General features: G+C 48.1%; 1 protein-coding gene across 1 annotated transcript; it reads left to right on the top strand.

Moving 5' to 3' along the window:
- The first annotated feature begins 4812 nt into the window (after positions 1-4812).
- SPMIP8 (sperm microtubule inner protein 8) lies at positions 4813-10376 on the top strand. Its single transcript, XM_061594242.1, has 7 exons — positions 4813-5035; positions 6004-6065; positions 6896-7070; positions 8118-8179; positions 8992-9056; positions 9324-9356; positions 10312-10376. The coding sequence occupies exons 1-7, from the start codon at positions 4813-4815 to the stop codon at positions 10340-10342; spliced, it is 651 nt and encodes a 216-aa protein (XP_061450226.1). The 3' UTR covers positions 10343-10376.
- The last annotated feature ends 3593 nt before the right edge of the window (positions 10377-13969 follow it).

Raw genomic sequence — 13969 nt, 5'->3', positions numbered from 1 at the left:
CATACTATACTGCTCAAGGTTCCTGACCTGTGGGGTGTCTTGTTCTCTGATGACTCAGGGTCAGGTATCAGGTTTGGGCTGAGCATGACATTAAGGATGATTTGCTGCAAAACAGCCTGAAGCCAGACTGGCATGGATCCAGAAAATCAGCCTTATCCAGGAATGTTTGCAGTTGTTCCGTCACAGTCCTTCCTCATGAAGGAAGTATCTGTATCCAGGCATTGTTACAATCCATTGGGTCCAAGGCTGACTTGTTGTGTAGTGGCTACACTAACACCTCCTTTAAGGCAGCAGGCACCACCAGCTCAAGGATCTCAAGAATCCACCACTCCCTGGACCCACGATCAACCCTCCCTGGCTCATTTTCACCAGCCACGATGGACAGGGATCGAAAGGGCACATAGTTGGACACATCTCTGCAAGCACCCTGTCTATCTCATCAATCCTCATAAACTGAAACTGATTCCACAAAGTCAGATGATGCAGCATTGAACACTTCAGCTGGAACTGTAATCATAACAATAGCACCTAAACTGCTGTGGAATCAAATGACTTTATCCTCAAAATGATGGGCCAAGTCAGTGACCACAACAGGCCTCTGTTGCCTCTAGTTCCCACCAGCAGGTGTGACCAGATTCCGGATGACCCGGAAAAGCTCTGCTGGACGAGAATGCAACAGAGGTCATGAAGTAAGGCTTCTCTGATGCCCATGGTAGGTGCAATTATGCACTCTAACCAGTGCTAGGCTGGCCTCGGAGTGAGAGCTACAGCCAGCCTGTTTCATTGCACGTACCTCCCTAGAATTCCATTGCAGGCTCCACACCACCAGCTGGCTGCTCAGGAGTGATAGTGTCCACTGCAGTCTTACCATTCCACAACCAGACAAGCGCCTCAACATGACCACCTGCTCAATCCAATGGAAAAGTCCCCCAAAACATTCAGGACTCCATCAGGGTCCACGTCTCTTAATCAGCCCCCCACCTTTGCAGAGGGGGATCACTGTTGAGTCCATACTTACCCGGGAAGTGGTTTGATCATGACAGTGGAGTCACAGAGACCACCCTGTCCCCACTTGAAACCAAGTCCAAGTCAAGAGTATCCCTTGCTCTGAGCAGTGGGCCAATGACAACCTGTGACAGTCCCATGGTTGCCATGGAGGCCATGAAATCCCAATCCAATCCAAAGGCAGCTCAGCATGGCTGTTGAAGTCACCCTGAATTATTATCCAGGCTTCCTCCAACACCATGCTTGAGACTACCTCTGCCTGCTCAGTTAGGCAGCTGGGTGGCAGTTACTCCAGCAGCATCCCTAATCTGTCTCTAAGACCATCCATTCAATCCCCATCCAAGCCAGGGAGGTGCAACAAAGGGTGTGGACCATAACAATGCAAGTGTAAAGACGGCAAAATGACATGTAGCATAGAAGTGGAAGCTTGAAGATCCAATTTTTAGATGTAGCAAAATGTACACATGGAAAATAATAATGTTCCTCTTACCTGGAATGATGTCCAATTTTATCATTCTCTTATTGAATCTTCATTGATTAAGGTACTGGTGTACCTTAACACTAGATGAGTAAGAAATGATTTTTCAGAAAAATGTTATATCCAGACATGTACTATATTGTTATATGTATTGCACCACATGCTTCTGAAGGAGATGTCAGAGATGCCTGAGAATTGTGTAGGTCATAACTTTTGGAATAACATGAACAGCCTATCTTCACTGAAAAATGCAAATAGGTGAACAAGGCCACATTTTTGTCACGCTGATGTCAAAATTAGTTATCAGAAAATGTAGCAATCTGCAGTTTTGGATTCAACACATATTTTCCCCCTCAAGAAACATCCAGGTGCCATTAAATGGTCAAAAATCCACAGGTTTTCACGATTTTGAACCAGGTAGGCAATCCCTCTGCAGGGTTGGGAGGGAGGGAGGTGCCAGAGCGCTGGAGCCCTCCTAGCTGGTGGGCCCATGGAGGAGTGAGGAGTACCTCCAAAACACGGTGGCAGCGGGTAGGTTGGGGGTGCTCTGTTTTATCTGTTGCTCTTTGTGGGTATGAAGTGCATAACGCCACAGACAGTGAGCCACGGGATCCCTAGAGTGGAGGGATAGCCTGCCCTGTCTTCTCCCAGGGGGCAGAAACTTCTCTTTGGCCTTCTCCTACACAGGCTGGCTAGTGGCCACAGGCACAAGTAAAAGGATCTCAGGCTTGATGCTTCATGCTTCTGTCCTGGTGAATGGAGAGGTCACCAGTTACCAGGGAACTCCAGTGACATTGCCCTAGTCACCTAGCAACCTTGCCCTCATCATCCCACTGTTCCTTTGAATATTGGCTTCCTGTTGCCATGGAGAATTGGGGGTCAGTACACAGAATGATTGGAGGCTCAAGTTAGGCCCGAGGCCCACAATGTGAAGCAAGCTAAGAAAAGGAAGCAGATCTGACTGAGGTATTCTAGTCTCTTTCGTTCTTACAGGGGTCTTGCAGGTGTGACCACTTTCGCAAAGAGAATAGAGTTTTGCATTAAATTTGCATCTGCTAATTTATATGCATGGCTGCAAATTCAGAAATAATTGCTATAATTTAAATAGAAATCATTTTACCATGGTGGAGAAGACAGCTCAGTTTGCTGTGGAGGTGCTAACGGCTGACAGGCAACTTTCAAGGTTCCTGTTAGCATTCTTCACCTTGAACCCAGCCTTGGGCCAGAGAGCCCTTCAAACAGAAGGGAAGTAGGGCCCAGGGCTACCTTAGAGGGCTTGGTATTGCTGCTAAGAGGAATCTGCGTGTCCGAGAGATTGACAGCTTTCTCACTAGTTGCAGGGCTGGCCCCACTATTAGGTAGAGTAGTTGCCCCAGGGGGCAGCCAGAGTGGCAGTGATGTGTTGGAGGACAGAGCTGTGTGTGTCCTGCACCCTCAGCTAAGGTAGCCTGCTGCCTTCTGATGTAGTGAAAGATGCTGTCCAGTCCTGAAGTGAAAGTCAAATGCCAGGCTATTCAGTTTTGGAATGTGTCCGTTCTCTGAAGCTGCCCTGACTTTTTGCCTTTGAACTCCAGAAAAGAAACCTAAGACATGCAGGACTTGTTTGGCATTGCACAGAACACTCTCCTTTAAGCTATTTTATTGGCAATCATTAAATCTGCTTAAGCCGCCCTGCCAGATGGGGCAGGGTGGGGAAGGATAGTAATTCGAAATCAGCTGTGGGATAAGGTCCACAGATCAAAATTCCAGCTCCGAGGGGAATTTCCTGATCTAGAGACGGAGAGGCAAAGTTCAGCAAAGCTCTGTCAGAGGAGTCAGCAACAGGGAGGCCAGTTGTGCATTGCCAAAAAAGAGAGTTTGCATCACCAAGATGCACCTTTAAATTAGAACTGAATTGGCTTTCTCCCCCATCATCCCTAGCTGTGTGCATATGTGAGTGTGGGGTATGTACCTCCATTACTGTCATGCAGCCTCTGGAGCGTTAGCCAAGGGTGGATGTAGCCTTCAGACCAAAAATGGTTAGCCACCTACGCCAATGTGAATGCTTTATTAAATAAATAAATAATATGTAGTGATATCATGATGACGCTCTCACCCCCTGGGTTGGATTGAAAAAGGGCGCTGTGAGGGAGACAGAAGAGAAAGACAAGGAAGGGAGATGGGGGGGCAGCTCCTGCCTGAATCTGTCCTCTTTGAGTGCGTAGAGTAGGATGAAGGTCACGTTCTGTACTGCACTTCAGGACTGCTTCAGAATTTTTCCACAGGAAGCAGGAAGTGGGACCCTGCAGAGGACCTCTTGTTCTGGCACATTTGATAAAAGACATGTGTGTGTATGTGTCTATATGCTGTATGTGAGCTGGAAAGTCCTTGTAAATCTAGGAGTAAAAAAGCAAGATTTTCCACTGACGTGAAGTTCGGTCCTGAGGCAACTTTGTTGTTTTCCTGAGGAACTTCCTTCCTCTCCAAGCAACTCCAAAGTTTGCACAGCTCTTTGCATCCCTGTGCTGCTATTGTTTCTGCTACTCTGAGACACAGAAGATGTAGGCCTGGTTCAGATGTAATACTAGTGTTATAAGTACCATCTTTGACTACAGGTGCCATCAGCCCCAGCATGATATGGCTGTACTGGCTAGGGCTGATGAGCGTTGCAGTCCAGAGCAGCTAACCAGGTTTAAACCTCTCCATCCACCCAAACACTGCATCTAGTTTAATTCCCCTCCCCTTTTTGCCAAAATTGGTGGGGTCTTAGACAGCCAGAAAAATTTCCTTGATCAGGCCCTGTAAATGGAAAAAGATAGTTACCCCCTGCTGTACGTGGATCCTGGTGGCCAACACCTGGAAGTTGCCTGTGGTTGCAGTTATGGTTTCAAATGCTTGCCAAGTCCTGAAAAAGTCACCAAATTAATCAAAGATTATGAAAAGACAGAACGGTTGCTTGGACCAGCCAAAGAATGTTGTCTTTGTCTTCTCCTTGGCCTTTTCATTTTGCAAGGTAAGGGGAAGATAACATAAACATCAGAAATGATCCTCCTAGCGGTCAGCCTCCTCTGTGAACTTGAGAGCTAATATCCCCACATTCCATCCTTTGCAGACCAGTCCCATGCACATTAATTCAGCCCAGGGCTGGTCTGTTTAAAGACAGCTCCAGTTCAAAAGAAAGCGGGACAAGACAGAGCAGTAGCTTTGGTGGGGCCCCTAAACCTAGGCTGGTGCTTATTACCTTGGGGAGAATTTCTCCAGGAGACACCAAAGATATATTCACTTGGCTGGGGGAGAGAATGGGGAACGTGGTCACCTCCCTTTCCTTTATTCTGGCTGATTTTGCAGCAATGGCCCGAACGCTTGATTTGATCCCCTGGCCTCAAGATGCTAGTCCTGTCTATGCTGCCCCAGCGGTTCTAATCCCACTGGAGCCCAAACGAGTCATGCTGGCTGGAGTGAAGGACCACATCTACCACCCCTTCTTGCCAACGTTAAGGCGAATGGATATGGACACCATGGCAAACAGACTCACGGATGAGCATTCCAGGACAGCAACTACTTGCTCCAAAGGTAACTGGTACAGACAGTTTGTTTATACTGAGAGGAGGACCAGGGCAGAGACTGAGCATCCAACTCCAAAGCCTAGTACTTTCTGTTTGCTGCACTAATGTAGGATTAGATTTGAGGGTTGTTAGGGAGGGGAGAGCTCCACTCTAATTATTCTGAGCCCCATGCAAGTTACTTTGTGATTGACTCCTGAGATTAATATGCTGCTTTATAATTTATGACAGCTTTCCCCAACTTGGTGACCTCTAGAGGTTTTGTACTACACTCCATCAGTCCTAGCCAGCATTACCATATGATGCTGGGGTTGTAGTCCAAAATGTCTAGAGGTTGGCATAGGCACTAGGTTTGCATAGGCCATCAAGTCGATAGTGCTGGCTACCAGTTTTGGTCTATAGCATAGGCTTAGTGCTGTAGATATTATGTCAAAAACTTTGGGAGTCTATTCACAGAAGAACACTAAACATTTTATTTGAGCTTATCATCCAGATAATTGGTCATAAAGTGGCTCGATCTGCAGATTTTTCAAATCCTGCCCTGTAACCAAGGAATCAGAAGTTATTTGGCTAAACGGTAGTAATGCCATCTACACCGCCTTTGCTGTCTAAAACTTTAGAAGAAATTGCTCAGGTGTGCTATCTGTAAACGACTGTTCTTCCTGCCTTGCTATTAGCAGCACGGGGACAGCGATTTTCACTGCATTGGGGTGGGTGAGGTTAGAGCCTCGTCCTTCCTTCCCCCCCCCTGCTTCAAACAGGCCAGAGATCACTTAGCACCTCAGAGAGTGTTACCTTCCCCTCCTGTCTGGCTGTGCTTTAAGAGTGGGAGGACAGGAAGTTGCATATTCTGGTTTAGCAGCATATTCTACAATCCACACCATTTTTAGAGATGCAGGCCTTTTAGCCTGCCTGGAGAGGGGGAGGTAACCTGGATGTCCCTTGTTGTTAATCTTTCTTGTATTTTTTCCCCCAAAGAGGATTTTGAAAATGCAACATTTACCTTGGCTGGAGTGCCCAACCAGCACCTCCCATCCCTGGTGAGTCACTTCCATTCACCATTGAATGCTTCTGCTTCTGCTGCTGCCACAAGCATCCTGTCATCCATCTCTGCTGGCCTGATGCAAAAGTGAATAGGGTTTCTGCACCTTTAACAGTTGCATAAGAAGAGGGAATTTGAGCACAAGTAGATTGTGTGGCATACTAGACCTGCGGTGATTCTATAGACCTGCAGCAATTCTTTTTTAAGGTACAAGAGCCCTGTCCATTTTTGCATCTGGCCACCCTATCTGATTGTGCCTTGAAGTGGCCTGCACATGTTGCCCCCATTTGCTTTTATGAGCAAGGTACAGCAGCTGCCAGTTACTAACTTTAAGCAAAGGAGATCAGGTTCAAACCTTGCCTGGAAGCTACTACTTCTGGGCAGGAAGTAGCTTCTTTGCATCTGGGGTATGGGCAACTGTACTTTCTCATTGATGAAGTCAAATGTGTTCTGAACATGCATTTCAAACGGGGAAAGGTGTGCTTTTCCTGGCTCAGTACCGTTCCCCATGTGCTTCCTAGAAACATACAATTATTCTCTCACATAGCCTGAAGAGGTAATGGTAGGAAACATGGCACAAGTGCCCACTTCTCAGAGAAGGTAAAGCATCTCTGAAGCCACTCCCCAACCTAGTGCCCTTCAGATGTTTTGGACTGCAACTCCCATCAGCTGGAGGGCCACAGGTTGGGGAAGGCTTACTCGCATCTTTTCTCAGAAAATGAGCTGGGCATCATCACAAGCAATGCCTAAAATGACTGCAGACAACTTTTCTGCACATCCCTGTGCCCAGCTGCAAGGGTACCTCGTAGTAACTTTGTCATTGCTCAGGGGATGACAGAGTTGGGCAAGTCGCTGACGGCAAAGTACAGAGCTGGGAAGATGGCCCCTCTCATGCCCAGCACCAATCAGGAGGAATGGCCCAGCTATACCCGGGCCATGGACGACTGGTCTCGCTTCATCTCCACAGCAGGAGAGTTCAAACTACCCAGCTTTAACCAGAAAGGTACGAGGTGCAGCTGCCTTCAGCATCCTTTTGTCTTTCAGGAGGTTACACAACTGCCATTTGCTGCTGTGACAAAGTCACCAAAATGAGGGTCCCCATGCACTGGCCTTCAGGATGCTTCATGAGATGGAAAGCTCCCACTTCAACCTCTACATTCCTCAGGAGGTTTTCCAGCCTGTGCTGCATTGTGTTGAATGTGCTGTGTTGCTTCAGAACACACACATGCTCACACCAAAGTCTCCATGTGGTGATTTCACCAGGTCACCTCATGAGAATTAGCTCAAGATGTTCCAAAACCAGGACCGGTCAGACAGGAGGCATCATGAATTGGAAGGCAACAAATGCCACAGGTGCCTTGGCACCAATCCCTCGCGTCTTTCAGCAACACACCATGGAAATTATTAGATGAACTTTCCCCATCTTGGTGGTCTCCAAATGTTTTGGACTACAACTCCCATGGGTCCTAGCCAATGCTGGTTTGGGGCTGATGGCATCCATAGTTGAAAACATCTGGAGGCCACCAGGCTGGGAGTGGCTGTGATGGAAGAAGGGACATGCTTGGGCCCTTCCATAGATGCTTTATTCCCCAAGCTCTTCATAGAACTAGACTTCCACAGCAGAGGATGGCCGCACCAGCTACACTGGCTTTTCTTTGCTGTGCAAACAAGCGAGTAACAACCCACATGGTTTCATATGAGTGGCAAAGTGTGATGTGCCCTTCCTGATCCATTCATTGGATGAGGGGAGTCCTACCAGATGCAGGAATCCCAAAGCCAACTCCCGCCCAGGCAGGCTCTGCCCGCCTTGCTTCCCTCCCCCATTTCAAACCCACACTGCGCAGAGGGAGAGAGTTGGGTCACTTGCCTTTTGCACAGCATTCTTGGGCTGGGGTCTTTCCCAGGTCATGCCAAAGCCCTGCCATTGTCAGCTTGCCCACTGAGGCAGTGCACAAGAACCCCCAGAGATCCCATGGCTGCTTAGCTGTACAAGCCACTGCAGGGAAGAAAGAGTGGGCTGCTGCTAAGTCTTCCGTGCTTCCTTCAACAGTTCTTGGGTTCAGCTGTTATGCGGTGCGGTACTTAAAACCCGACGTCACACAGACCTGGCGGGTAAGAGATTCTTTTTCACCAGAACCTGTGTGCATGTTTGGGGTGGTGGCTGAGGTTGCTCTGGTCTGAATGCTTTGGAGAGAATGGGTGATGTTCAATGTTTGTCCTGCTCAGAGTAGACCAGAGCGGGTTACTTTGAATAGAACTTAAGACTTGCACCTTCCTCAAGTACTTTGGCCTGGCTGGAAATGCCCCTAGTTAGCCTGGAGGGAGGGTGGGGAGATGTGGGGTGCCTCTGCATTTGTGCAGCTGGAATGAAGCCTACTGAGCAAAGGTGAAGAATCATGCCGACTGCTCTGCCCGCTTGCTGCCTCTCACCCCACCACTACTGGCATGTGGCCCCAGGCTGGAAAACGTTCTCCGTCTTGGCCTTTTTAAACAGGGCAGATTTACATCCAGAATCTCAGTGCAGTCTGCAGGGAATACGTACAAGGCTAGCCAAGAAAGTCCTGATTCTTCCAAGGCGTCTTGCATCTTAACTAAGCCACTGTTCTCACTTAGCACCAACAAAGAGTAAAACTGACTCAATTTATGTCAGGAGAGAAAAGAAAGGCCACTGGCTCTAGCACCAACCCCAAGGTTTGCAGAATACAAAAAAAAAAGCCCTTAAGGAAAACAACAGAATACTGACTGGCTGTTATGGAGGGAATGGAAAACTGGGCGGAGAAGGGAATAAAATGGAATAGAGTATCCTCATAGGACGTGGCTGGCACCCCAAACCCTCTACACTGCAACATTTTGTTGTAGGTCCCACTTGTATATAAAATTGAGCTCATTACTTAAAGGATCCTCTCTCCTATGTTTCATGCTAGTATTGCCTCAATCAAAACCCAAGCTTGGATAAATATGGACCAAAGCCCATCCCTTACAACACTGTGTAAGTATCATCACATGTACCTAAACTCCCTTGGAATTAACTCTTTCGCAATTGTCCCAGACTATGGTCTGAAGGCACATGAGGCCAGCTCCGGTCAGGTCTGGTCAGTGCCTGGATGGGAGACTGCCTGGGAACCATACGTAAGCCACCTTGGGTTTCTGTCACAAGAAGAAAGGCAGGTTATAAATGTAATAAATAAATTAATAAAAAATAAATAACTTAGGAACTCTGCAACTTAAGTCATCTTGTCCTTTTGCTTTGTTGCAGCAATACATACAGGAGCTTTGGATCAGCACACAGGTAACTGGATCTGCTGGCTTCAAAGTACAAAAAGGAGCAAAACCCAATTCAGTGCGAGAAGACATTAATACTCTGCTAAGTGAAGGCCAGCCAGCAATCTATGCTCATTACCAACCAGATAATCCAGCCTTTCCCAACCGGTGTGCCTCCAGATGTTGTTGGACCACAACTCCCATCAGCCTCAGCCATTGGCAATGCTGGCTGAGGCTGATGGGAGTTGTGGTCCAACAACATCTGGAGGCACACTGGTTGGGAAAGGCTGAGATAATCAATTCATTGGGAGCACATCAACTGGGCTGGCTTTGACCCATGTTGAATGCACTTTTTCTGGAGTGAGCTTTCACATTTGCACTAGCAATGGCTTGCATTAGGCAAGGGCTTTGTTATCTGAGGGCCAAACCAGGGATGACACCAGCCACGTCTATGGTTCTTTAAAAACAAAACAGAGGGGACTGCAGTGTGTGGGGAGGTGGTACCAATTCTTCCAATAAATCCTTTTTAAGGGTTGGTGGTTTTATTACACAGGTAAAGAATGTAAGGACACAGGTTGCTGAGAGCACAACTTACACTGGACTTTTGATAGAAAACAACTATTTTAGTACACTGAACAGATGGCTGAATCTCAGGTTACCAAGGTAGAAATTCAGAGGTGTGCTAAACCACCTTCCTGTTTTGCACAGCCTTTCCCAACCTTTTGCCTTCTAAATGCTTTGGATTACAACTCCCCTCATCCCTAGTCACCATAGGAGCTATAGTCCAAAACTTCTAGAGGGCACCAGGTTGGGGAAGGCTGGTCAAGGCTCTCTGCATACCACCCCTAGGCCAGCTCACAGCTTGGGAGGCAGCAACAAGGGCCCTGGTGATTTTTCTTTGGGGGAGTCTGAAAGTATCAACGACTTGGGAAAGAATTGAGGGTGGATTTCTCAAACAGTGGCCTCCTTCTCTTGCTTTCCAGCCGCTCTCACTATCTCCAGCCTTGGCGCTAGGAAGCAGGCCGCAGAAAGGGGTGCCAAGAGCTCCAGGAAGCTTCTCCTTCAACTTTTGAACATCCACAAAGAATAAAGGCTATTAGCTGCCTCAGCAAAAGAAGGTGCAGAGAGGGTGTTTCCTGGTCAAATAAAACAGGTGTTGGGGGGGAGCAAACAGCTGGCATAGCACAGTGGGGAGGTGAACCAATAGGAATAACTCTGTCATATGGACAAGAGTGCAGCTAGCATAGCACAGTGGGGAGGAGAGCCTGGCTGGGAGTCCAGAGTCCGTGAGTTCAAATCCCTGCTCATGTCTCCTGGGTGAAAAGGGCCAGCTAAAGATCACCCCCACAGGGAGTGCCTCAGGAGTTACGTGCCCTGCCACCTGTGCAGCCGTGGGCAAGCTGCATAATCCCAAGGAGCCCAGTTGCCGACAAGGAAGGGGCTGGCTTGTGCAACTGTGGCAAGCTGAGCAGGCCCTAGTCAGCTGGGGAGGACTAGCCTCGGGGGAAGGCAATGGGAAACCCCCTCTGAATACCACTTACCATGAAAACCCTCTTCATAGGGTCGCCATAAGTCGGGATCAACTGGAAGGCAGTCCATTTCCACCAAGGGGGGGGGAGCAAGAACTCATTTTCCCCTAGAGAATGGTCTTGGCCCTCTTCCCAGAATGCTCCTGTGTGGCATGCAGCCTCCCCCTCAAAGCAGCCCATGTCAACCCCTGGCACACTGGATTACTATCCAGCCTATGCTGGGCACCTCACACCAAATTGGGTTGTGCCGTTTTTGGTTCTTTGCCATTATTAAAGCCAGTTTACCCATGCGCTGAAACGGCATGATTTGGAGGGTAGAGAGTTACCAAGGGCTAGAGACCCTGACTCATCCAGAGTGAGAAGTGCCAGCAACTCAGGTCTCAGAGTGCTGCCTGGCAGTGGCTGTTTCTTGAGGGATGCCCGCATTCTCCAGGGAAAGGACAGGGCAGCAGGGCAACTGGGAATGTCTCTGTTTAGTCCTCTTTTCCCAGTTTGTAGCCTCTGTGCTTTAGTTTCAAAGGCCTTGTTGATGTGCTCTGTAGGGATCCTGTTGGTACTGAGGGGAGATTTCTAGCCTCTGTACAGCCCAACCTTTAAGGGCTCCATCACATTCAGAACAAATGGAGGTGCAGGTTGACTTTGCAGCAGCTTGGCTGTGACCGAAGCAGGCGGCTTTCCTCTGACTCTCTCAGGGAAGCAGAGGCGACAGACCTGCTGGTGGCAGTGCAGGAGTCCACAGCAGCACTGCGCCCCTTGCTTTATGCTGGCAATGCAAGTGGAGAAGACCCCCGGCCAGCACCCCAACCCTCCACAGGGCTAAGAGGATGGGTGACCTTCCTTGCCTTCCCTATCAGCTTCAGTGTTCCTGGCCAGCAGTTACACTGTAGGCAACAGGCTTATATATATAAAAACCCCATTGACACACATCAGCCTGTTTCCAGGATGGCTCAGAATGTTCATTCAACACTTTGCTGAGGGCAAGAACGCAGTGCGCCTGCATGCAAGTCAATGGAAGACGAGGCAAGCCGCTGAGTGTTGAATTTGAGATGGGAGAGCTTCTATTTCTTCGTCATGGTACGCTGGAACAAAAGACTGAGGCATCCTTGAGGAGATATCCCCCCCTTTCCAGAGGACACAGTACTGCAGGACCCAACCTGTGACAGAGGAGATGGAGCAAAGGCATGCTGGTGTTGATTGCGTATTCTTTCACCACGGTTGTCCTCAGACTGCAGAAGGGAAAGGAAGCATTTGCCAGTTTCTGCCATTGGTCAGGTGGCAAAGGGCTGTTGAGTCAAGGGAAGATCTGCCTGGTCCCAGTTGGGTATCAATGCCTGTTTACAATTCACCATGTTGTCCAAGTGATCACCCCCCTCCTTTTCCTTTTTCCTTCACTCCCCTTCCTTTGCGCACTTGGGGTGGTTGTTTGGTTTATAAGCCTTTGTCCCATTTTCATTTTTTGATGTGAGCCACTATGGGAGACAACACACATCCGGAAAGTGGGACAGAAACATCACTTAGTGCAATAAATATCCCATGAATGCCACTGCGTAATGGCAACTTCTTTTTAATTTCATGATGGTGTCACTTGTTGGCAAGGGAAGGAGCAAGGACGGTGAGCCTTGTGTCAGTCAGGAGGGCAAATCTTTTCCACTGCCCACCTGCTACAACTGCAGGGTTCTTCAAAGAGGAACACGAGCAGTTGTCAATGGTAAAGGCCACTGCCTAGTGGAGCCTTCCCCAACCTGGTGCCCTCCAGATGTTTTGGACTTCAACTACAAGCTGACAGAGGCTGATGGGCGTTGTAGCCCAAAATGTCTGGAGGGTACCAAGTTGGGGAAGGCTTGCCTAGTTGTTAGAATATTGGACCAGGACCAGGGAGATTGAGATTCAAGGTCTCAACCAAAAGGCTGATTAGTCCATGTTGAGCCAGGCACACACTTGGCCTAACCTCCTTTGCAGGATTGTTGAGAGGATTAGTTTTGAAAAAAATATAACCGTCTCACAACTAAAGCTATCCAATTTGTTTTTGTAATTAGCCTAAGATATCAAATCCTATTTAATTATTATGTATTGGTACTGGTCTACGTTGCTTAAACTCTTTGTCCTTGCTTTCTTGAGGTTATTGCATTGTTATATGATTTTACTGTAATATTGTTGGAATGTTATTTGCAATGATTTGTTTATTGTTGTGACCTACTTTGAATTCAGCTTTGTTGATGGAAAAGTGGCATACAAGTAATAAATAAAATCAGACCTGTTGATATCTTCCTATGTTGTTTCCACCATGCTAGTTAATGCTTTAAAAATGCTCAACCATTATTTAAAAAGGGGGGGGGGACAGGAGAGAGAACCACACGAGCTATTTGGGAGAAAGGGTGGGATAAAATCAATCAATCAAAAAAACAACGTACAGAGAAAGCCAACTTGGCTGCTTTCAAAATCTAACCTTTTCTTGATTTGGCCTCTATTTCCTGGCTTCTAAAGCAGACAGCATGCCAGCCTCCCCCAAACCTTGTTGCCTCCAGATGCTTTGGACTACAAGTCCCATCAGCCTTAGTCAGCACAGCCATACAGAGGCTGATGGAAGCTGGCACCCAAAACAGCTGGAGGCAACCCAATTGAGCTAACTAAACGGGCCAAGTAGTTGTCCGAGGACTACTGTTTCCTTTAAGATACAGAGGCATTGCCTAGAGAATATTGACCACGAGTAATTTTTTCCCTATTCACATTTCTAGTCTCAAATGGAGCTGGTCACTAGTGAAAAGGACCCCAATGAAGGGGGATTTCCCCAGCCATGCAGCCGTTACCCCTTGTCACTGTAGACAGCGTTGTCTCTCTGAAAAAGAGGAGCAGATAGATGGGGCCTGCCTGTGACCATGATGGCACCAAGAACCCCGGCAGGCAGGGGCTTCCTGAGCAGCTGCTGGGCCTTGAAATCTCCTGCACCAAATACAGCAAAACAGCTGCTCGAGGGCCTTGGCTGATGACAGCCTTCACACCTGGGTACCCTCCAAATGTTGGAGACTGCAGCTTCCATCATCTCTAACAATTTGCAGTGCTTGACTGGGGCTGACAGGAGTTGCAATTCCAAATATCTGAAGGGCACTGGGTT

The sequence above is a fragment of the Rhineura floridana genome, chromosome 13, assembly GCF_030035675.1.
Source record: "Rhineura floridana isolate rRhiFlo1 chromosome 13, rRhiFlo1.hap2, whole genome shotgun sequence".
Classification (NCBI taxonomy): domain Eukaryota; kingdom Metazoa; phylum Chordata; class Lepidosauria; order Squamata; family Rhineuridae; genus Rhineura; species Rhineura floridana.
This window is presented reverse-complemented; position numbering and strand designations above follow the sequence as displayed.